This window comes from Pseudopodoces humilis, chromosome 17, assembly GCF_049639895.1.
Source record: "Pseudopodoces humilis isolate 2021_Gansu_Grassland_sample_001 chromosome 17, ASM4963989v1, whole genome shotgun sequence".
Taxonomy (NCBI): Eukaryota; Metazoa; Chordata; class Aves; order Passeriformes; family Paridae; genus Pseudopodoces; species Pseudopodoces humilis.
In genome coordinates, this window is record NC_142216.1 from 13,964,055 (window position 1) to 13,989,745 (window position 25,691).

At 40.7% G+C, this 25,691-nt stretch overlaps 1 protein-coding gene across 2 annotated transcripts; it reads right to left on the minus strand.

Annotated features, from left to right (window-relative positions):
• Positions 1 to 1,441: 1,441 nt before the first annotated feature.
• Positions 1,442 to 24,181, minus strand: PANK3 (pantothenate kinase 3). Of its 2 annotated transcripts, none has more exons than XM_005523463.3 (7): positions 24,059 to 24,181; positions 14,897 to 15,249; positions 13,836 to 14,089; positions 13,552 to 13,728; positions 11,481 to 11,604; positions 9,201 to 9,326; positions 1,442 to 7,762 (listed from the first exon to the last, which is right to left on the minus strand). In XM_005523463.3, exons 1-7 carry the CDS (start codon positions 24,084 to 24,086, stop codon positions 7,712 to 7,714), a joined length of 1,113 nt encoding a protein of 370 aa, XP_005523520.1. In that variant the 5' UTR covers positions 24,087 to 24,181; the 3' UTR covers positions 1,442 to 7,711. The 2 variants fall into 2 exon arrangements, with proteins under 2 accessions (XP_005523520.1, XP_014108641.1); XM_014253166.2 differs by lacking the exon at positions 24,059 to 24,181 and adding an exon at positions 23,955 to 24,009.
• Positions 24,182 to 25,691: the final 1,510 nt, after the last annotated feature.

Consider the following 25,691-nt stretch of genomic DNA (forward strand, 5'->3'; position numbering starts at 1 on the left):
AAGCCTGGGATATAAAAAGTGCATGAACAGATTCCATTAGAGGCAGCTCAGTAATTTACACACCTGGACACATCTGGATTAAGAAAGATGCAACCTTTGATACATTTAACACAGCCCCTCCAGAAAAGTGAGAACATGCACCAGTCATGGTGCATTGCATGAGAACTCTTCAAGCTGACAAACACACACAAATCTGTAGATTTTGGTTGACATCTGCCTGCTCCCTCCACTCTGGGAACAGCACAGCAGAGCCCTGGTACTTCCTGACACTTCCGTACTGTATCCTAAAATGGCAGAAAGTGGATATAATTACTTGAACCCCTGTAGATAGGCCTTTAGAGCAGGGGGTTCCACTCCAGGATTTAAGGGCAAACTTAATTTTTAATCTGTATTTCTAAAAATAGGGAAGTTACAAGGATTATTAAATTAGAGACTTGCATTTCTTGAGTCCAACAAAAATTCAAATATAGCTGGCTTGAACAGTCTTACAGTAAGTCACTTGTTTCATACAAACTTCTTAAAAAAATAATAAATCAGATCACCAGCTAAAATAGAAGCAAAGAAAACTTAGTTTATCCTGTCCCCTCAGCTTGCACATGGGCTGCACCAGAAGCAGTTAAGGACCCCAGCTGAAATGCAAACCAGTTTCAGCAAAAGGCTAGTACAATTCCCTCCACAAGGTATTTCTGCATTAAAAAAAAACCATACTGAACAGATCAGAACTTCCTAAACTTGTAAAGAATTTGTGTTCCTCAGCTGCTCACTACCCCTTAAAATCATTGCTGTGGTGCAGAGCTCACTGGAGACACAATACAGAAGGGAATTTTCATTTCTGGCAGTTTAAAATGCAAAGCTTTGTGGTTTGGATGGATAAAATATTTGCAGAGAACCCTGAAGGACCATCTCTGACACAGCTGGTCACAAGCTGCCCTGCCAGGATGCTGCTGTGGCACATGCTCCCTTCCTCTCAAATTCCTGCCCAGTAGGATCCAGTTAGGACAACTTCAGGATGACAAAATTTGGCATTTCAAAACATACGCGAAGGGCAGTTCCAAGAGAGGAGAATACTTTGCACATGAAGTATTTTACTCAGTAAAACATGCCACTGAGTTCTCCATCCCTGTGCAGGGAGCAGCAGGTGCTCCCAAGTGGATTTGGAAGGGGAAAGCTTACAATGCTTCCAGAGCAGACTTCATTCTTCAACACTGCAAACCAGTGCTGTTTAACACATCCAGTGTTTCTGAAAACAGGACCCGAATCCAAGAGCTGTGAATTATCAGCTTATTAGACAAAGAGCATGAAACCACAGCAGTGACACTGCCTGGGTTAAAGATATTCTGCAACAACACCCAGTATCAAATGATGCAGAAATTTACGATGCCAAAGGAAAGGAACATGCCCAGAAATCCCTCCCACAAAACCTACAAATGCAGGCCAACAATGAACAATCTCAAATTATTTATTAGGAAAAGACAAAGTACTGTTTCAACATTCATACAGAACAAATGGTAATAAACCCAGGAAAATAAACTGTAAAAAGTAGGCCCATGACAGAGGAGCTGGTTTATGACAAAGCAAATGAAATCCAAACTTCACTCATGCAAACAAGCAGTTAAGAATTATTTACAGTTTTGATGGGATGAATTACAGCATTGTCCATATTTGGGCCCAAATCAAATTACTCAGTGACATATTAAAGGGATCTAATCTGTACATTCAATAATGAGAATCTATAAAAAGAAAAATAATTTAAACAATTTACAAGAGCTGTATTACAGATGGCATAAAGGCATCATTTACAAGAGCTGTTTAACAGGTGACACAAAGGTATTCATGAGTAATTTATAATGAAAAATTTGTAGCACATATTTTTACATCACATCTTCAGTGTCTCAACAGTAAACAAGAAAGCAGAGACATACCATGAGTACAATGTAATAGAATAAGGCAACTTAACCAAATGGCTCTTCAGAGAACTTCCATCCTACCAGGGTTTACAAGTTACAAATTTGCCTCTCTGCTTTGCTAACCAAAACAAATACTTGAAGACAGCATCTGGTGATTACAAGGCCTGCATATAAGACAGTGAATGGAAAATTAAATGTTTGTTTGTTAAAATGCCAAAACTCAAGAATGTAAAAGTGCAGGTTATCTAAAGCCCTCTATACCCTAACACAAACACATTGATTTTTATGTTCTAGGTGTTGAAATTTAATGTCTCAAAATACTATTTCACTAGTCTTTCATAATGCACAATCTGAAACTAATATACCTCCTCCCAAAGCTTGTATTTACAATTTCTTAAACTGATGCCAGAAATGTGAATTGCGAAATGCCAGCAATTTATAGCAAAGATTAGCAACCAGCACACTATATTCCAGTTCATTTTATAGGTGACACTAATTAGCACATTTAGATTTTAAAATTACTTTAAATGGGTATTTCTGACTTTTTACCAGCTTTCCTAAACACTTTCAGTAGTGGCTGACTTTCTTGGAAGTTTTAGCAGAGAACAAATGCCAGTTGTGTTCTACTTGACACAATTTCTGCAAACAGCTACAGTAACAAAACAAGATGAAGGATAACAGGGAGTACAGCTATGAAAATTCATCTGTCTCCTAATGTGCCACGGGCCTTACATAAAGCAGCACAGGTAACCACACCTGCCAATGACTTGCCACATTAACACACATAGTCCACACAGTCAAAAAACCAAACCCAAAAGGGAAACTCAAAATAAGGCCAAAAAGTATTGGCAAATGATAAAATTTAAGTCTGTCAAAAGGACTAGGCCATAAATATTTTATTTACAATTTCTATTTAGAATCTTTATTTTCAACAATGATTTAGCACCAGCAGGAATATGCAAAGTAGCATTACTGTGTTCCCCAGGCAGAAGACCTTGAGGCCAAATCTAGCTCATTAGTTTAAAAGAATGATCTACTCAACTAACTACAGAGTGAGCAGGATTTGACACTCAGTTATGCACACAGAGTGCTCAAACCTAATTCCATTAGCACATTAATAATTACAGACATATTACAGCATCATCTGAGATGTTTCCAAAAGTGTGTTTTAAAGAATACTTTATATGCTTTCCATGTGTGAAATAAATGAAACCAATAAAACAGGTTTATTTGGAGACTTTTGTTAACTTAGAGAATTACTAATTTTACCACAGTTGACAAAATACTGGTGATGTACTTAGGAATATATCAGTAAAACTTTAAAGAACTTTAAGCAGGAATTATTCTTCTAGAGTGTGAAAAAGCATTTTTTAATCTCCCACGGTCATGTCTGAAGACTAAATTCTCCCATTTTCTCCACACTGATTGTGAAGCCCACCCCCTCCGACTGTGCATTAATGGGAAACGAAAAAATTACCACACCCAAACAGAAACTGTGCCAAGTGTGTCCCCAGTCTGCCCTGAGACCTGCAGGCCTTGCTCAAACACTTCCAAACTGCCCCACAGATGTCTGCCCACATTTTAACCTCAGAAAAGCTGTTATATGTGTTTTTTAAGCCTACATAAAAAGATGTAGATAAGAAAAGAAGGACAAGTGACAAGGGAAAGAATTAGTCTTGTTGTAACTAGAACTGACCAGAACTAGCTCAACAGAACCACGCTGATCTTCACCTCTGCTCTGAACTCACTGCTGCCTCAGGATTACAGTGCTACCCAGAATGTCAACAGTGAAAGCGATATTTAAAAACAGGCTGACGGCAAATTTATTCATTAATGAAAATTATTGACTGCATGTGAAAGACACCATCTAGTCTTTATCTAGCAGACATCTACTCTAGATAAAAGACCCTTTAATTAGTTCCAAATGTTAAAACCCCACTGTTATTTTGAAATACTTAGAAAAGAGAAGTTTTTTCCACTGATCTGGCAGGTGTTTCCTGAAAACCTATATGGGGTAGACACAAAGAGTATTCCAGCCCTTAAAGGCACCTGGCATCTATAGTACCAACTCAAGTGCAAGCAGGAATGTCACAGTACCACTGAAGGAGCAGATGAGCTAGTAGGAGAAGCCAGAGCTTTTGAATATCCACCTGAGGCTAAGTGGGACAATGTGATTGGTGTCTCTTCCTTTCCACCCTCTAACTCTCGATTATGAGCACCTGTTGGTAGAATCACACAGGTGCTTGAGAGAGGGAAACATCTTCAAAAGGCAGGGCAGACACCTGAACACGCTTTGGAAATCTTGAGCAAACCAAGACAAAGGGTGTATAACTGCAGCATCTCTCTGAACTCCTGAAAGTATCAAGACTTTACTAAAAAGAACAAGAAATTGTTTGTATTTAAACTTCTGCTCGGTTCAGTAAAGAACACTGAAGATGTTTTAATTCCAGCCTGTTAAATATTCAAGATGTATTGCAGGAGTTCCCCTTTCATTCAAACTGCAATTACCCAGGTAGACTTAGAAAGGTCAAAGTGGTTATGTTTAATAGCTTGGAATAACTTCACCCAAGATTGAACTTTTCTGCCCAGAAATAAACAGTAATTATCTCACTATAAACTTGCATGATTTTTAGGGAGATATTGATACAATAAAATTGTGCATAATACTTGAAATGACCAAGCTGGAGGGATAAGACCAAGAAACACAAAACCATTACCCCAAGATTAAGGGCTACAGGGATAGGAAGCTGGAAACCTGATGATGTTTTCCTGCTATCTCTTGCTACACTGGATTAAAGGGATCATGTCCATGGCCAATAAAATTACCTGCCATTCCTCTGGTAAGTAAGATTGGTTTGGAAACCTCATGGATAAAGTCCCAGTACCATAAAATTAGCATTATAGGAAAAAATTAAAAGGCACTCACATGGCTGACTGAGCTGCAAATGATTACACATTCAAAATGGGTCTTACATTTTACTTTCAAGAACTATCACAGAACTTTCCTCTACAAAGTGGTTCCACTTGAGAAGACAACAGTAGTCCTAAGAAAACCCCAAATTTTCTCTACTGTAGTACATCACACTGAATCAATTCACCCTAAAGCTGCTTCAACGAATTAGCTCTGAGGAAAAGAAATGGCAAGGGTAAAAGTAAAAACAGACTGTATCAGGAAAAAGCAACTTACTTCAGTGATTCATATAAAAGAAACAAGCCTTTTCAACGTGTTTACAAGAGAATTTAGAAGAAAAGACATTAAGGCTTATCTTGCAAGTATTTCTGATGCCTATCATTTCTCCTGGTGATAGAGTCAATCTCTGGAGACTCTAATAACAAGTTCTAAGCTGACAGAAAATGAGATGAAACCCAAAGATGTGACTTAAATACAGGACCCCTGGGCTTTACAGTAGGGCTTGACAACTGCCGTGGTTGCTCTTGTAATGAAGTAACAATTGTGCTGATAAAATTAGCAACAGGAAGCCAATTTTTTTAGAAGCTCAAGGGAAATAAAACAGAGGTAGGGCAGGCATACTTTTTGATTCTCACAGTAGTTTCTATACAGTACAGCTATTCAAGAATTACTCCATTTGCTTATTTTGTAACTCTGTACAGTTTACTTTAAAAACGTATGTTAGGTCACATCAACTTCAATTGGTTTAATTAACTATGGGTATTAGGTAATCATCTTCTATATGTGCTTTTGGTTAAATATACAAGTAGTAGCTTCTAACTACTGCTTCAAGAGGACTCTCAGTATCTCAGTAAAGAAAGTGAAGTAGAAACAAATGTGGTCTAAAGGAACTGTTTCTAATGGAGCTGTAGTATGTCTCTTAAAGCACCCTTCGCAAGTAAAACACGCAGTTAGCTTGCAAAATTTTCAGCAGGCTGCCAGAACATTCAGAAAATTAAGTTTTTACACAGTTTTATAACCAAATGAAGGTCACTTTTGATAGTCAATCCTAAATCAAAAGGAACACTTTACAGCATTTATAAAGACATTCTCTAAAAACTGTATCCACTTATTTTCTGAAGTGCTCTGATTTAGCATTAGGTCAGCTGAACTGTGAGTGTAATTTTTAGTTGTTTATATGTCTATAGTGAAATATCAAAGCAAGCACAATGGAAATGTAGTACAAGTACCAGGAAAAGCAACAATAAATGGAACTGCATTTGTGATTAGCATTGCACTTAAATGAGTTGCCTACTCTAAGGTACTGTACTCTTAAAGGACCCACAGCAAATTTTAAAAGCAAAAACCTATGATGTTAGTTTGGGGCTTTGATTTTGAGAAGACTGAAAATAGCACAAGAGTTTCTAACACAAGGGGGATGTATCTGTAAATACAACACAGCTATGCTGTGGAATACTTGAACAATCAGTTTTAAAAACCTTAAACCCCAAGATATGAACGTGTTAAGAGTCTGGTTGCTCCTCATGCACTTACAGGAATTAAATTTAACATGAAAATATCACAAAACTGGGTAGCTCTTTAGTCCACAAAAAGTCATATAGCTACTGACTGTGTAATAGTCCTGTAAGTTTAAGATCTCATGCCCTGGCTTGAGGGCTGAAGTTATTATAATAATCACAACTGTAAATTTTAAAAGTCTAGAGAAAACCCCAAAAACCAGTTCCAGAGTATAGATTTTATCCCAAGGCCACAATTTGATGAATGGTTCCATATTGTAAGTGCATTAAATACTGGTCCATTTGCTGCTGCAATACAAACTCTGATGCTGTCCTCAACTTCCAAATCCAAAAGTAACCTTCCAACTTCAACATCTACTTGAATTCTGATCAACTCTTCCAAAATCAGGGAGAAATCACAACTTCAAATCAGTAGGATGGGGCAAAAAATATTCCAAACCTCTACAGAAATAAACCAAAGCATCAGAATTATGAGGTCCCATAATTAGTCTATTTTATAAGGATTTCTTCAATTCTCTCAAGCTTTATGGTACCTTTATAAATGATGATTCATGATGGCAGAAATTAGGAGGGGGGAAAAAAAAGTAATCCAGAAGGCATGTCCCCAAAAAATAAAAATTTTAAAAAAATCTTCCCCCCAAAACCTGCCTTCATTAATCACTGAACTCTTTTCCAAATCCAATCAAAGACAGAGGAATCTTCCCAAAATACCAGCTGAATCTTCCAATAAATTAAGGTATCTTCATGAAACCTTCAAGATATCAACTGCTTAATCTGCTGTTTTGGCTGATTCTTTGTGTTTCTATTCTTCCCACTGGAAATTAAAGCATTAATATTATTTCCATCACACATAAAATAATTACTATGTTTACTGTGGGAAGCAATTGTCTATAGTTTCCTCATCTTGTCAATAGTACCTTGCTGTCTTTTGTTTTCTATAAGTACACATAAAACTTGTGCTCATAATAACAGTGTAACTAATGAAAATAATTTTTCAGGTATCAATTATATATAAAACTGATGGGCCTAAAGCCTTGGGAATAAAACTGCAATATTTGCATCCTGAGCACTTAAGGGTTTGGCATTCCTTCTTCTGGAATTCCTGGAAAGTTGTTTTCAGGGGATGTATTGCATATTAGAAATTCACTACTGGCTACACGTACCAAAGAACACAAATGATAGCCACAAACAGTTCACTTGCCAATGCCCAGCAGAGTGAAACCCCGTTCCTCACAACAGCAATACTCAGTAGCTTAATCACTTCTTAAAAAGAGTTACAGCAAATCAGCTATTTTCTTCTCCCAGATTTAATTCCCATCAACACAAACAAGTGTCATTCAGCTGGAAAATAGTTCAGTGTAGTGACATCTGGTATCTCAACTGAAATTTGGCAGCCCGAGCAGAGCACCAACAGCTCCAAAGTATCCCTGTTTAAAAAAAAAAATAAAAAAATCAAGTTTAAGTAGGGTATTAAATTCTGCAGTAATAACATTTTAGTGACAACAATCATCTAATGGGTCAATGCTACAGAAAGAACACTATACACTTTTAATATATAATATTTCACATTATATATATATATATTTATATATAATACACATTATATATTTATATATAATATAAATATTACTTATTTATTTAAGTTATTTAAGTCTTTGTGACTTAAATATTATTTAAGGCTTTGTGAAATTATTTAAGGCTTTGTGAAACAAACATTTTATCTTTCTTATCTAGCTTGACTTTAGGAGGTTTCCTGCCAAGCCTCACCGTACACTGCAGGACTTCTAAGACAGCTATCAGTGACTCCTAAAGCATGGAAATCAGGTTTGGTTTCTTCTTCCTAGAGAAGCTGCATCTTCTGCTTGCTAAAAAATCTTCAATACCCATAGCAATATTATTCCTAAAGTACAAGTGAAAATTCCTTGAACTATCCACACATCACACTTTTGGACTGTCTACCTACCTGCATGCAAAGAACACCATTCTCCTGTTGAATTATTTTTTGCCTGTGGAGTGAAATCTCCCCCCTCTCTATAACTAAGAAGTATTCAAGTGTTTGGAATATACACTTGAACAAATATGAGAGCTTAAAATTTACCCAAGAAAAATCTGAAGAGTGTAGAACTAACAAGGAACCATTCCACTGTTACTGTGAACATCAGGACAGACTGTCAGTCCTGGGATAAGCAGTAACGGAAAAGAGTTGTGAGAACCAACTGAAGGGAACAGATGGAATGCTGTAATATTTTCAGACCAAGAAACTGAGGACAAAAATTCCCAAGCCACAGCCCAGAAGCAACTGTTGTACCTGAAATTAATACTGACTGCCTGTATTTTAAGCAAAACAGGTCAAAGCTCTCAGCACTGCATACCTATCTAGATGGCAGAAGCTGCCCAAAAGCAGGTTATTCTCAAAGCATAAAATTATTAAAACAGCTCTGAGGGGTCTGTGGTGGAATGAAAACAGGCCTTGTCAAAGCAGTCTCGACTTTAAAGACACTGCTCAAGCTCAGCTGAGAACAATGCAAGTGTTTCAAAGGGCCAAGCTTTACATTTCTGCACTCTTTGAAACAATACTTACTGTTGTTGCCACCCAAACCCAAGGAAGACTGGTGACCCTTAGCACAGAGTTTAACATTTTCTTGTCCCTCTCCAGAGATCAGCATGAACTGAGATACCCCAAAGTGACTGAAGTACTTCCCTGACAGAAAACTGTACCCAGAAAACCAATTCAGCAAGACAAACCTCCTCTTATTTCTAATATTTACTGAGCACTTGGTGCCTCACGATATTGAGAGCTACTCAAGAGAGGCATTTCTGATTCATGGTGAAACAATACACACAGATAAATGAGCCACAGCATACCTCATGTTCTAGGAACAAGGCCTTCAGCTGGCCTTTTGACCAGTAATCCAGTGCATATGCAAGAAGCTTCATTGACAAAGTATTCACACGCAAAAAGTTGCCAACAAACACAACTCTGTTTATTTTCTAAAAAACAATAAAAAAAAGAAAAACAGCAAAGGATTAAGTCTTTTCACTGTTTAACACAGCTTTGAAAAATTAAGCTATGAAAAGGAGGACTGTTTCAAGCAAGGAAAAAAAACCACAAAAAACAAACCCACAATTAAAACATGGTTTCAAATTTTAAAACACGGCATACTAGGGGAAAAGGAAAAACAGTGCAACCCTCAAGAATTAAAGGACTTAATTTACAGACAAGTAGCATTTGTGTTTCAAATTAAGTGAGCGTTTTCAGCAATTACACCAAAGAAAGAGCTCAGCTAAAAGTGAAATGAAATGAAAGATACTTCTGTTCGGCAGAGAAGACTCAATGCCTTCATAGCCCTGTACAATGCTGCTTGATCCATATGCAACAAGGCAGCACTGTAAAGAAGCCGAAGGCAGTAAGACATGACAGATGTTCCTTTCATCTTCAGACCTCAGTATACCTCAGTCTGACATCAGACTAAGAGCTGAATACTATAAGTGAGCTGTGAATTTTAATCAAGTCAAATGTGAAATAGTGAACATCATTTAATATTCCCCATTAACTGAAGTAAATCCAGCGTTAAGTGAAAATGTTAAACACTGGTTTAACAACACAAGAGGAAGAACCAAAGCAAATGTAACTGTTAATCCTTAGCACAGTGCTTAATGGTCATATCCAAGTTACTGCAATAACTAATATGACAATTCAACCTGTAGTCAAATGTCTAATATGCAACTGTTTTTTAACCATCTTGATTAGTTCCCAGTGAAGACACAGCAGACACATAGTTAAGGCACAAAAACATAATTCTGCTCTACTGCAGGAAGTCAAAATAATTACATTTATTTAATCTTTATACATCAGTTCAAGGTGCTAGCTTGTATATCCCTATTAGCTATTTCTTATAGTTTGTAGTTCTGTGATATAGCTGGAATTAGACCAAAACCCCCTTGGAATAAAGCTGGTTTATGCAGTTTACAAGTTCTGATTTGTCCTCATTTACTCCCACCCTTAAGTATAAATTGCACACATTTGCCTAAGACATGTAGAATGTACTTTTAACCTCACCTTCATTTTAAGTCTTTTGTTATTAAGCTTTGCCATAAAGCAAAAAGCCAAAAATAACTTAACAGTCACAAAATTATCCTTCTTGTCCAAGACAGACATGAAGGAAAGATAATGAAACTGAGGGAGGAGTTGCAATATTCAAACCAGAAAATATAATTCATCTGGCTCCTAAGCAAAAGGAGAGTTACTGCAGCTAACAGGGATGTTGGTACTTGTGAGACAATCACATTCAAAGATTTTAAACAGAGCTCTAAATTCAGTTACCCATAGTCTTCTCCAAGAAAGCTTTTACTAAACCTCATTTTATCCCAAGTTTGTTGATAGTGAAGAAAGAAATCCCTGCTGCTCAGACACTACATCTTCTATGCCTTAATTCAGTATTCTTCCACAGCTTCTTGGCTGTCCACACTAATACTGAACACATACTGATTCTTTTTTAAACTCTGAGAAACAATGTCTGGAAACCTCCTCTGTATCAACCAGCAAGATGAGAGGTGTCAAAGCAATTTTTAAGTCAAAAGCTAGAAAAAAATTAAAATAATGTTTAACTAGAAACAAGGCTTTGACAAGAGAATAATTTCAGCTTGGAGAAACTGCTGGAGGCCATCATTATGCACTGCTCAAAGCAGGCCTTTCAGCAACTTAAATTCTGCAGTTGCTCAAGTCATGTATTTTGAAACCTCCAAGCACAGAGTCCACAGTTTGTTTCTGAGCCCACGTTTCAGGGCTGGATGCATTCCCCAGATGACCCTGTCTTGGCAGGGGAGTTGGACTGCATGATCTCCAGGGGTCCTTGGCAACCCTAACTCTTCCATGGTTAAAGCACTAGGAATTGCTTCAGAATATTTTGAATGTCTCTGGAGAAGTGGGACAAGAATATCTTTGCCAATGGGGAGGGTACCTGATGAGGAGCTCTGTTAAAGAATGGAGCCCAAAGCCTGCAGGTAAGCACAGGATCTTATGATGAAGTGACTGTAGGCCCAACTCAAAGCTACTACATCCTCATTTCACTTGAGAATGTATTAAAAGGTTTCATGTGAAGACAAACAGAGCTGTAAATAGACCATCTTGTCAGAAGTTTTTACCTCATTTACTGCACACATCCGGGCAATAGAGCCAATGTTATTTGTGATGGTGACCAATATGGCTCTTGCAAGATCTTCTTTACTGACAGACTCCCTCTTCTCTTTGTAGATCATATTCCCAAAACTAGAACAGAAGAAATGGTCATGAGTTACAAAATGATTCATGTGCATTTGAAATAATTTCAGAACGGATTTTTTTTTATGCTGTAATGGAACATATGTCTCATGTTTCCTCTTTGAGGAACTTGCTTTTTAAGTCTGTATTAAATACAGCAATTTGACGCTACATCTGTATTTATTCCTTCACAGGAAACACTCAATTGTGTTACAATAATAGCCCCCCAGCAAAACATTTTTGTTCAGATTGTTGACTTCCATGAAGAACCACCTACAGTAAAACAGTTGTAATATTCACAGAAGAATACACTGCAAATCTAGTCACTGTAAATTAAGTCACTGCTGGATTGGTAAATCCTCCACTTCTCATGCTTGTTTCCTCACAAATACCCCTATCCATTCCTCTATTTGCGAAATAGAAGAAAACCAGAAATGAACTGAATGGTTTTATGATGGAACACAACCCTCTGAAACAAAATGAAACAGCTGGCAAAATGCAATTTAGGTTGCACAAATGCCCTTCTGGATCAGAAGGGCACTTTCCTTACTATGCACAGCACAAAAGAAAAGACAAGAATCCATAGCTACCTGTGGTATTTTAGCACCAAGGATTCTGTGCCAGATCTAAGTCAGTTTGGAGAACAAGAATCCTGATTATTGTAAGACTCAAAAAACCATTACAGCTCTTAAGGATCTTAAAAAGCAAATGAGAAGAGAAAGTACCAACACAAAGCAAGTTAAAAAGTATTGACTAAAGTGTAAAGTTCACACATATTAAAACCTCTCAGCACATGGGCTCTCAAGAGGCTTGGATTCAGGTGGCTGGAGAGGGAGAACAATTAAGTTGCCATGAATTATGACTCACTATGGAGTAACAGCAAAAATTTAATGAACACTCTTATGTACATATTAGTTTCACTCGCAGAGTTGATTTTTCTTATCTTTTGTACAGGTAGTGAAGCTGTAATATCATCAATAATATTCCCCAATGGAAATAATATGTGCAGCTGGGACAGAAGTCCTCTGTCATTGACAATGACATTCTCATGGTGCAAACTGTGTTCAACAGCCCTCACCAGTGAGAAAAGTAGTTAAACCATTACATCAGGTGTCTGAAAACTTTGAAACCATGTTTCAAAAAAAAATTAGGAATTTCTCCATTGTAAGAGCAACACAAAAGCCATCTCCCACTCACCTTCCCTTTAGACAATGGCTCTACCAAATGATGCTAGGAAATCAAAAAGAAATTGGTGCTTTCTTCCCTCTCTTCTACTGGTTTTGACTGAGACAAAGTTAATTTTCTTCCTAGTAGCTGTGTGCTGGTTTTAGCTGGCATAGTTAATTCTCTTCATTGTAGTTACTACAGAGCTGTGTTTCAGATTTGTGCTGGAGATTGCTGATAACACAGGGATGTTTTTGTTATTGCTCATCAGGGCCTGCACACAGTCAAGGCCTTTTCTGCTCCTCACCCCACCCCACCCATGAGCACAATGGGGGTGCACGAGGATGGGGAGGGGACCATTCTGTTCCATTCCATTTCTGTCCTTTTAAACACTTTTTACCTCAACCCACCAATTCTACTTTTTTCCTCCCAGTTCTCTCCCCCATCTCACTGGAGGGAGTGCCTGAGTGGCTGTGTGCTGTTTAGCTGCCTGCTGGGTTACACCACACCACCTCTGCACTTTGTTCCTGCAATCACCTCGTGTTACCTCTAACTCACACAAAGCTGTACATGAAATACCTCAGAAGGCTTCTTCAATATCAACCTAGCAGGCACCTGCACTTGCACGTGGCTTTAAACCTCCAGGAAAGCTGAGGATACATACTTTAACAATAAAAATGGAACTTGACTACAATAAAACCTTGCAAAAAAGCAGCTGTTTCTGCGTATTTAAATCTTGTTTTTGAATCTCCCCAAACCAACAAAAGAACCCACAAAGAGATTCCTGCTTACCTGGATGCCACAGCCCATCCTGGTAAACCAAATCTTTCATAGTCTCCTCCATAAATATCCCGAACCAGCTTGTCAGCGTGTGTGCTGTCTCCTTTGGATGCCATTTCCAGAGCTTCTTCAAAACTTTCACAGCCTGTCAGCAAACTGCATAACCCAAGGAAGGTCCCTCCACCTAGACTAAGGACACAGAAAACCAGTAGCTTTTAAACATAATTTCCTCACACAAAAGATCCTTATGTCATTGCCCCATAAAGTAACAACCCCAATGTAGGTTTTTAAATTACCTTGTTCCAGTTACTCTTTTATAGTTGTCTTTGGAATGGACTGATAAAATACTGACTCCTGAACCAATGTTAACAACCAGCAATGGGTATGGATCATCCAGGTTAAAAGGCATCTTTTGGCATCTCTCGGGATCTGAGGCATTTTCAAAATAATAGCACTCTGCCTGGCCATTGAAGCTGACAGAGTCTATGTACAATAAGCCTTTGACAAGGCAGTCAAGCTCATCCAGTTTGTGCAGCTGAAGGTTTCCAATCTGTGTTAAGAAAGAAAAAAAGATGGTGGCAACAGGTTCTAACATTGCACAAATGTGCTACAAATTTTGACTATATTTGTACTGTCCAACTTTAAGAAGCTATCTCATGTGACTAATTCAGGAATTTCAATGCCACTATAAAGCCAACAAAGAATTTAGAGCTAAATTCTGAATACATAAACTAGCAAATTAATCTGAGTGTAAATCCAGATCTCAGACTTGAATCAAGAAGAAAGATGCAGTTTAAGTATCTGCTTGGGTAAAGTCAAAGATAACTTTTGAGATACTAAGACATTACTCCATTGAAAAATTAACAACATTTTTCATCAATTTAAATCAATAAGAGTTCATCAAATACCCTAGAGGCTCCACTGAGTGTCATCTTGTGGAACTCACATCTGCAAATCTGTTCAAGGTTTGTGGGGTTCTTCCCCCATCTTACAAGTCAAAACAGTAACTTGTAAGGTATCAGCATATAAAAAGCTCAATGGCATTGTGCTATCCCTGCAACTTCATTAACACCCCAAGGATCACAGAAAAACCACAGGTCAGAAATCCTGCAGGGCTTAAGGCTCACTAGAGTGCTCCTACAGTTCTGCATGTGATATTCACACTGCCGTTCTCTGATAAAGCAGAACAGTTAACAGGTGCTGTGGATTCCAGGAAGGATGTAACTTCCCACCATACTTAATTCATAATGAAAAATATTAGAGCTTCCCACTGTTTTCCAAAATACAGGTTATTTTAACCCATCAGCAGCAATGCTTTTAGCATCAGCTTCAGGCAGAAGCAAGCCAGGCTACCTACTGTGCGAAAGTCTTCCTCAAACTTGTATGCGCCACCACCGGTGGCACAGAGCACCGTGTGTAGTGTTGAGAAGTTTTTATTTCTTCCCATTTGGATAAAGGTAGGCAAATCATGAGTTGGGAACCGAATAAAGTGCAAGTTTCCTCTTCGAGCAAAAATCGTTAAGTCTTTCAGCTCCAGGTGGACATCCCGAATGCCAGTGGATCCGTAGGCTACATTGGAAGTCAGGTATTTGCGGATGCTTTTCAGGCTTTCCACTTCCTCCTGCTCCTCCTCTGCAGTGATGTCAATAGGTTCAAAATAAGCAAGTTTGACCAACGTTCCCCCAATGTCCATGCCAAACCATGGGAAAGCTGTGAAGATATAAGAATGAGCCATTAGGTTTGCTGAAGAACAAAAGCCATACCTGGAGCTTAAGACTGACTGAAGTGCTGTACTTTTCAACAAGACAGACATTAACAACAAACCTCACAGGAAAAAAGAACTCATTTCAATTACATGACCTTAAATATGTCTCTGGCCTCAGGTAAAAATGGAAAAATGAGAAACTCTACACATTTAAATGCTATAAGGTGCTCAGAAAGCCAAACTAAAAACTCCCCAAACTATAACCTATCTTTCAGAGCACCTTATAAACAAAATTCAACCACTTTTTTTAAATTGAGAACAAAGGATTAAAATAACCTTCACTTCTAAAATAACAGCTCTGACGTAGTTCAGCACGAAGACTGCAATGCACAATAGAAGAAAACAGGTTACACATTACAGCTGACAACAGGGGCAGGCCAGGTACTCCTCCTCTAACAGTCCCTCACATAATGTGGTTGTTGAGAGGAAAGCTTTAATTTATTTGCATGCACTTTAAAAATTGGTGCAGTTAAGATGCTCAATTTCTATCTCTTGAAGTTAAAAGGATAACAAAATGTCCTATTAAAAAGTGCAAGCAAAAGAGAAAATTAATATTACTGAATTTAGCTTCCATTTTTTGGTTTATTTTCTTTTTTTTTGGTATCTTGGCTAGGAAGGGGGAATTTCTGTAGTACAAAATAACAATACTTAACCACAAGTGCTTTGCCTTTGTCACTTATGCAGGATGACTGCAGTTCCTAAAAGGGATTTTGTCTATGACATGCAGGACCAAAATTTGAATATGCCTGTATCAATAAATATTCCTAAGTGCAGAGAAACAGATACTCAGAAACCCTACAGCAAAGACAACATCCTCACCTGAGAGCTTTCCCACTGTCATTTCCCAGAAACAGTAATTAAAACTTACTTTTTAAGTTTAAAAAAGATCCTAGCTATCCAGCTGGGAAGCTCATATTCTATTTCCTAACTGACACTGTAACTTGCTTGGTTTTGCCTCCTTTTTTTTTTTTTTTCTTCTATTTTTTAGCATTCCAATTTATTTTTTAGATGTAATTTATATCTTACAGAAGCATGAAAGTCAGGAACAAACCCAAAAAGATGTTAATATGCTTATCTTGAGCAAGATGCAATTACATTGTATTTACATTACCAGTGGGATCTATCCTTGAGAAGAATGACCTACCAAAATATTTTAATATATTTAGGCAAGGCTGGCTGTGTGTCAGTTCATTTATTGAGTGCTAAAGTTAAGAAGAAATTTTGATGATGCCTCAGCTTCCAGAATGGGTGTCAAGAGAATATTGTCAGATATTAACAAAAAAATTTAATTGGTCATCTTACCTTGAAAAACTAATTTTAAATACAAAGGTAAATTCTGTGAGCAAAATCTAGTTTGAAGTGGAAATGAAGAAATTCTATAAACCTGGTATCTTTTCCATAAAGCTGAGGGCTAAGCATAAAGATACACATGAACTGAGTTTGTGACTGCATGACATCCTTCTTCACCCTGAGATTCTGGACATAAGCAAATCTGTCATCTTAGTGTTTGACCACAAGTAGCTGAGGATTGGAAGTGACCTCACCAAATTTCAACCACTTGCCATGAATGGTGTCACAAGAAGAAAACTGAGGAAGGGCAGCTGATTCAGCCAGCAGACCAGAACATGTCTGTAGAAGTCAATCCAACCCATGCAGGATTTAACCAGGACACACCGAGCCAGGCACTACCTGGACTCTTCCTGTTCAGCAGCCTAGTGATAACTGGGATCTTGTCCTCCAAAAGAGGAAAGAGGGGGGAACAGCTGAAAGTTCATGTGATGAGTTTAAGGATGATTTGGTGCAAGTCATGCCTGTTTGTCAGAAGATCCACATCATCCCATGTTAAATGATCCAAAAACCTTTTGCAAATACAGCCTTAGTCACGCCTCTGTAAGTCTTAAGGTTTGTGGATCTTGTACACCAAGTAAAAAACAAGAACAGCAGAACTGCACGTTTATTCTGTAATTTAAATGAGAACACATTTTATGCTGAAAAATGGGATCATGCTGTACAAGATCAGTTTTCTGGGTTAACTGAGTGATCTTAACAGACATTGACAGATCTTGAAACTGAAAAAATAGGCCAGTTTTCACCTCTGTGACAAACCCCAGGAAGTTTTACATTTTTCTATTGAAAATTTGTCCAGATTTGGCTGGCAAGTACATTGCTCAAGTTTCATTTGCAAGGTGGAGGAGTTCTGACAAGCAACTGGGCCCACGTACTGTTAACTCAGTCCTTATACCAGCAAAAAGGTGTTACACAAGGATTCTTGTGCATGCAAGCCACTCTGGATTGATTTATATGGATTTTATTACAGGTGCAGCCAGGAAAATGAAAGCCATTTTCTTTTCCAAACACAGAAGGGGAGCCACATACACCCAAGTGGCAAGGGCACAATCAGCTGGGAAGACACAAGATTTATCCACACCTGAGCTCTCTTTAAATAGTAGAAATACACTGATTCTACCGAATTTGAATGTAGCTGTACATGGACACAACATGGAAACCTTGTGAACCTTCCTCTTACTGCTGCAGGTTTGCCTAGGATAGATCTTGACTCAGGATCCATCATATCTGGATGCAGGGATACACAAATGACTCTATAAAAAGTATTTTTTACTTGTATTTGTGGGTCATATTTCTCTGAAGAGATTTAGGAGCAGGATGCCAGCAGCAAAAATCTTTAAAAAAAAAAAAAAACCCTGAAAAAATATCCCCAGACATCAGCTTGATCCTTTCAGCAGCCATAGTTACAGAAACATGTCTGGATGAGGCCAATGCCAATTACACAACCTTTTTTTCAAGCTTACAGATCTGCAGATACTATGTTGGAAGACTTGCACAACTGTAACCATCATTCCACAGCTTCCATCTGTAAGGAGAGTCAATTCCCCTGCACTGAAAGTGGACTTTTTTTCCACAGCTCTGTGGGGATTAGATAATTAAAAGACTTTTTCAGCTCTTCCTCTTGATTGTTTTTCCCAGGAATATTCCACAAAAAGTGATGCACAGCTCAGAAATACTCCTTGCTGAGAATTTAACTGCTATTCACAGAACAAACTGAGGGCCCAACTTTTCAAAGTTCAACTCCTCTCTGCAGTAGTCAGCAGCAATTTGACAAAATGAAAAGTAAGAATCCAGCTTTATATTTAACAAGCCAAACTGCTTCACATAAACTACATAAAACTCTTCAAAAATACACATTCTGCTTTTAGGAAGTCAGGCCAGGCTCTAATTAAAAATACACAAAATACAGATCTTTACTATCCAAGAAGAGAGAGATACATGACGTAGGACACTAACTGGGAAGTCAAAACCCATATGGTGTTTAATGAGATACTTCACACCAAATTTAACTATCTTTAGTACACCAAGTGGAATACCATAATATACAACCTTCTTAATTACAAATCCAGACTTTCTTTCACTCCCCAGCTCTGCCAGGAATCACTGTGGCCCCTCCCTAGACACAGCAACCCCGAACCCTTGCAATAAAGCAGCAGATTGCTCAGTACATGCTGTGAAGACAGCTCTGAGGGGCTCAGAATTTTAAAAAAATATCATCTTTAAAAGGATTCCCTAGAACTGCTTCCTGCAATTAGAAAAGCACTTCCCACAAGGGAAGAGTGCTGTGGTCATGTAATGATGGAGCAGTTCTGCTGAGTAAGAAAACCCATGCTGGTGTGGCTGTTGCTTGTTATTTAAACCTTAATCATCTTTAGAGATACACAGGGAAACCTCATTCTCTTGTGTCTGCACTTCCCAAGTTTGTGCCGTACACAGTCACAGCAGTCTTAAGGTTACTTATATCTTATCATATAAGTCTTTATATGCCAAATGAAATAATTACAGAGCATGTCTTGTTTGTGCCAATGCAAGGACAAAGGTTGAAGTGTTTTTTTCCTTTTCTATGGGTTCTTCGAAGCTTTCCACCCAGACCAGAGATTTGTATTCTGATTTTGCACACCCATTCTAGTTCCAAAGCTGCAGGAAGTACACACTCAAAGATTTAACTACCCCCCCTGCTTATTCAGCCAAGTCTAAGATTCCTCAGTTTAATGTTCTATTTGTATTTTGCTTTTAAAAACTGAGAAGCAGATTCCTGTCAACCTCTTTCCTATGAATGTAATGACATATTTGAAACACAAACACCTTTGAAATACTTAATTTTCCCTTTAAGATAAAGTAACACTCTGGGTCAGTCCTGTATAAATTAACAAGAACCAACCTTCAAAGAAGAGTAGCTAACTCCTAATTCAAGCTGGGAGCTTGGCACTATGGGGAAGAAAATAAATTCACAGCTGTCAGTGACAGCAAAGAACAGCCTACCACATTTTGTGTCATCTCTGTAAGAAAGCTTATGCATTATTAAGAAATAAGACTGTTGCACTCCAAGTACAAACATGGCTTGGGGAACAACTGCCAAAGGGTGCCAAAGTTCATGACGCTATACAGCCTCAAAATACAAGAAAGGAAAATGATCATGATATCCACAAAAACTTGAACTTACTTCTGCCAGCACTGCAACAGTTCTTTATGAAAGTATGCAGTATCATCAGTTCTGATGCCCAAAATGTATCTAATTCAGCTCAGTATGTAGCCTTTGATAACAAAACTAACCTTGATCCCATTCTTATCTGAATACTGGCAAGGCAAACAACTATTTAAAAGTTACATTGAACTATTACATAGTTGGTATTTATAAACAAACTAAATGCATCTTGCAATTTCTCCAAATGTATTTTCTTCTGTGCATGTACATCCATTCTTATACTTCCAGCATTTCCCTAAAACATCAGCATGCAGCAAAGTAAAACCTGATGGCAAATTTTAACAGCTAAAGCAGCTGTGAGGCTAAGGCAGCTAATGTGAGCAATGGGACAAGTTGAGAGACCAAAGCTTGCTGAACTGCTAAATTAAATGCGATTAACCTGAGGGCTGGGCAGCAAAATGCCTTTGCTGTGCCCAAGAACACCAATCTACATGGCCTATGAGCCTCTATAGAGCAAAACTGCACTTAAGTGTCCTTAGTCCTTGAGATACTGGAGACTTTCCTTAACAAGTTGTGTAACAGGTTTTTTGGTTCAAATATCCCAGGTCCAGCTCAAAATACATTTGGGCTGGACAGAATTAACATGCAAATTAAATGTATCTGACACACCCTGGCACATCCTCCCATTTTCCTTGTGGGAAAACTCCATCACGCTCTGCAAACTCCCACTCAGCCACCTCTAATCACGCTCCAGAACAGCCCCGTTCACAGTGGGAGGACAGGTGGTAATGGGCAATTACTGTAACTGCTCGACATGGCCTTTATCACTTCTACAAGTGGGTACCACATAAAGCTTAATACAAGACAAAATATCACTGCTTTCAGCTTCTCCCTCCTTGCTCATTCTGGTAATTCTGTTGACATTTCAGCAGCGGTGTCATTGGGGATAGGTGTTATTATGGTGAGATACAGAATGCAGAGGAATAATTTAACACTTAAAGTTGCACTGTGTATAACACTTTTAGTATACACTGCTCCTGGCAGTATTAATCCATTATTAGAAATACATTTTTCAACTGCAATCAAGTGAGAGCCTGTAACATCTGCTATGGGCTAATAATTAGCTTTTAAGGACTAATAAGAAAATGCTAGGATACCAAAAACTATGCAGCAAATTCCATGGGAAAAAAAAAAACCCAAAAAACTAACATCTATTTATATGGGATTCTCCATCAATCCAAATGGATTTTTCATCAATTTTACTACACTAATCCTCCACGTGTCCACAGTGATTACATGCATCCACAGAGCCACACTGGAGAAAATAAACTTGAAATTTCATCTTTGCTTTACACTGATACAGGATTTTGCAAATTTCTGTGATGTACATTCATATATTAGCGCATCTCAATTCACCTCAAAGGAAAAGCGGGCATTTGTCCTCAAATAAAGAATCAAAAGGAACAAAGTGCAACAAGTAAGATACAGAGCGTATCAAATGCTCCAAGTCTGCCTTTCCTTCAGCACTGGGTTATGTTCCAGAGCCAAGAGGAAGGGCTCCAGCTCCCCTGGAGAGCGCAGCACGCTGGCACAGCGCTCTCGCCTTCCCCCGCCAACATGCACAGCTCTCTCCGAACGAGTTCCTGCTCCCTTCCCTTTGGGCAGATCCCACACAGCAGCAGCTCTGCAACACTTGCTGCTCTCGCATTCATCATCTCAACCCACAAATAACCTTTGGAAATTTCCTTAAAAATTGCCAGCCACTCTTCCCCATGGGCATTTCCTCAGAAGAGCTATCATGCAACTGCTGCTTGGAAGGTCCCTCTGGATGTCATCTGCTCTGACCTCTCAGTTACACCGCAGGAAAACTGCCAGCAGTAGATGAGGTCAGCTACAGCTTTGTCCAGTCAACACTTTGAGGCCTCAGAGGTTTTGCAAGAATCTCCCAAGAATGGAGACTCCACAACCTCTCCCCCTTCCACTGCTACACTGACTTAGTACAAGGTTTTCCTGATTTGAATTTGTTATCTTCCTATAAAAAATGCTTGATTCCTCTCATCACCAGCAGATGAGATTTAAATGGCCCTTTACTAGCCTCTTTCAAGACAGCCAATCTCAGAAGCCACGTTCCATAAATTCTGCTGTGTTTCTCACAGTTTTTACTCCATCAGATTAGTGACAGCACTAGTCAAGTGAAGATCTGGAGGGCAGGACCACACAAGCTTGTCTAGGCAGTGTACCCACATCAGGAACTCGTGAACTGGTTTGGTGTCCCCGTTTTACCCTCACCACTCTCATGCCAGGCGCTGCAATCAGGCCTTCCTTCCTGATGCTAAACATCACAGATGAAAGTACAGGTAGACTAAAGCAATCTGCTCAATTCTACTTCGCAGGTTCTTAAGTAACAATTACACATTTTTCCCCAGAACCACATTTGGCTCCATCACAGATGATTAGGTACTCACTTGGTCTAATGTACACTCAGCAATTGTTTTGAGAAGTGTCTACAAGTGTCTCAGCCAAATGATTTGTAAACAGTCTTAAAGTGGTATTGTGAGCCAAACTTAGGTTTCAGGTCCATGTGAGCATTTAAGCCAAACTGACAGCATTATTTGGGTACCAGACACCTTGAATATCAATTTCCATCTTCAGGGCCTCTGTGGATCTGGTCCTCTTCAAACATTCAGCTGCTCTCTCAGCATGATTAACCATGAGCAGAAATCTGCAGACTGAGTCTAAAGTTCACTGCCTAAGAAACTCTGTGCTATTATCTTTTAAAAAGCTACCAGCTCCAAAGTGTGTTCAAGAGTCAAGAAGAAATAAACAACCTACAGTGACACTGTATCCTTCCCCTCCTACTTATGCAGTTCCAACTGTTTCTAATTCCTATCATGAAACCAACATCAAAGTTCAGATTCAAGAATTGGAAAAGTGTAACTACAACTGCAGCATATTTGAGCAGTTAAAACTTCTTGATAACATTTGCACTGTTATTTATTTAACCATGAGGCTTAAATCCACCACTACAGGAAAAAAGGCTTTGAGGTCCAGCAGAGACAGTCCTGAAATTCACAGGTTTCTACAGTAGGAGCAGCCATAGTCTCCCCATTTCAATTATCAAACCACTGTAACATTTTACAGCCAGCTACTGCTGTCTTGATGAGATTTCTTAATATTATACCAGGGAGAAGAATGCTGCCTGAACTCTACTCTTCATAAACATCAATACAGTCAATTCAGCAATTTCCACACACTGGCACTAACAAGAGGTGATGGTTGTGTGCTAGAAGATGCATATTTAGGGTTTCCCCAACAGACCACAGGAAACAACGTACTTTCAAAGCCTTTACAGCTATGTCTAGAGCCAGGCTAATATTTCCTGTGTTAAATACGCATTTGGTGATTTTCTTCTTTTTGGGCCACCCAAAAAATAAATTTAAAACATCGACTTCCAATATCCTGTCTTAGTTGTGAGCTGTTCATTAGCCAGCCATGCCATATAAACAACATGAGGCCTAGAAATTTGGGACTAGCCATCTTTCCTATACAGTAACTCACCCTGAAACTAAGTCTTTAAGTATGATGACGTATAAAAAGATGCTAAACTAAGTGGAGCAATACCTGCATCCCTTCCAGCTAAGGCACACCTGTAGGAGCTTGACAGGTGTGTTGCCTTGCACAGCTGTGCATCTCTTACACTGAGAGCACATCAACTGTACGTTCGTTAACTATACCAAATCAAAATCCCTCTTCCCAAGAAGTAGCTGTAATCTTAAGACATTTTGTTTATATTCACCTGAGTCTGAACCATGTTTGCACCCTCCAAAACAAACATGGCACTTCAGAAAAACACATAGCAAGAAATATTATTACAGCTGTGGTTATTAAAGGGGAGCATTCAGCGTATTTTAACAGAAGAGTTATATCCAAGTATTAGTAAATATTCTAAAAAGTATTAGAAGTTGATTAGCCTTTAAAAACCAAAACTGTAGCAACTGCAGCCACCTGCGCAGATGCTCAGCACAGTGGTTAAGTGCCATCTTCATCAAACACAGCACCCATCCCCAATAAACTGATTATATCACTTTCTATTCTAGTCCTTCCGACGCCAGCACTGAGGATCACCTGAACCCCGACACCTCCCTTAGAGGGACGCACAGGAGCGAGACGCGTCTCTGCGGGCATCTCCCGGATCCATGGATGGGCACCGCCCGCCGCGCAGCCCCGCGCCCCCCGCGCCGCCTCCCCCGGCCCGGCCTTACACGGCTTCTTGGCATCCTTGATCTTCATGGCGCTGCGGCGGCGGCCCGGCTCGCTGCCGGCCGGGGCGGGTCTCCTGCCGCTCGCCTGATGGGGCGGGCAGCGGCGGCGGCGGCTCCGCGGGGCCGGGCCTCGCTCTCCTGATGCTCCTCGCCCGCCGGGCGCCCGCCTCCCGGGGAGCGGCGCTGGCCGCGCCCGCCGCTACGCCCGCGGCCCGGGCAGGGGCCGCTCCAGCGGCGGCATCGGTGCTCGGGCTGGGGCGGGGAGACGGGGCGGGGCGGCCGCGCTCCGCTTGCGAGGCGCCGAGCGGACGGTGGGGAGCGGCAGCCGCGGGGCGGCCCGGGGGCGGGGGAGCGCGGGGGAGGCTCCGCTCGGCCCCCCCGTGCGGGAGCGCGCCCGGCGCTGCCCCGCGGAGCCCCGGCGGACACGGGCCCGGCCGGCACAAGATGGCGGCGGCGCCGGAGCCGCGGCCGCGCACACAAAGGGGCCGGGGCGGCTCCGCGCCCGCCCCGCCGCTGCCGCAGCGCTGCCCCCGCCCGGCGCGGGGGGGCGCCGGGGGGCGCAGGCCGGCCGCGCCTACAGCTCCCGGCGGGCCCCGGGCCCTCAGCCACCGGCAGCTCCAGCCCGGGCCGCGGGCAGGGCCGGCGGGGCAGGAACAGGGCCAGCGGGGTTCCGGGCAGGGGGCACAAGCCCCCGCCGCTGGGCCGCCCTCACTTGCAGGCGGGTTTCGGCCCTGGCGTTCGGACTCTGCGGGAGCCACCCAAATGCTGTGTCGCTAAATAAAACGGGCAGTTGAAGTTTGCTTTCATTTCCCCTCGCTCTGTCTGGAGTGCTCTCACAATTAAGCACCCGAGCACTTTGGGAAATGGCTTCTTTCCTGTGCCCGGGCTCCAGTGATTGCGCCAATAACTTTATTTCTCTGGAAACTTTTCCTCGCCTGGTGCAACAGACTGATGTTTAATCACACAATCGGTTAGGTTGGAAAACGCCTCTGAGATCACTGAGTCCTGCCCGGGACCAAACAACACCATGGTAGCTAGACCAGAGCACTGAGTGCCGCATCCAGACTTCCCTTAAAACCCCTCCAGGGATGACTCCACCACCTCCTTGGACAGCCCATTACAATATTTATTCACCCTTTCTGTGAAGAAACTCCTCGTGGTATTCAACCTCCCCTGGTGGAGTTGAGGCCGTTTCCTCCTGTTCCCTGGCAGCAGAGCCTGGCCCCCTGGCTGTCCCCTCCTGTCAGGGAGCTGTGCAGGGTCACAAGGTCCCTCCTGAGTCTCCTTTTCTCCAGGCTGAGCCCCTTTGCCAGCTCCTTCTGCTGCTCCAGACCCTTCCCCAGCTCCACTTCTCTAAGCTCGCTCCAGCCCCTCAATGTCCTTCCTGAGCTGAGGGGCCCAGAGCTGGACTCAGCCTTGAGCTGTCCCTCACCAGTGCCCAGCACAGCGGGACAATGCTGGTCCTTTGGTCACACTGTTCCTGACACAGGCCAGGGGGTCACCGGGCACACACAAAGCTGTGAGCACAGTCAGTCCGTGTCACACCCGCTCCGAGGGCTGTGCAGTCTATCCTGCAGCCAGTGGCAGGATGTGGTGAGGACTCCCACCTACTGCTCACAACCCTGGCCTTTCC

Excerpts from the sequence above, each read along its gene's own strand:
- PANK3 (XM_014253166.2), bottom strand. The coding sequence starts at position 23,994 with ATGGATCCGGGAGATGCCCGCAGAGACGCGTCTCGCTCCT. Across the intron at positions 11,605-13,551 it reads GGATGGGCTGTGGCATCCAG|TTTTGGGAATATGATCTACA; the intron begins GTAAGCAGGAAT and ends CTTCTGTTCTAG. Across the intron at positions 9,327-11,480 it reads GGATGTGTGCAGTAAATGAG|AAAATAAACAGAGTTGTGTT; the intron begins GTAAAAACTTCT and ends ATTGTTTTTTAG.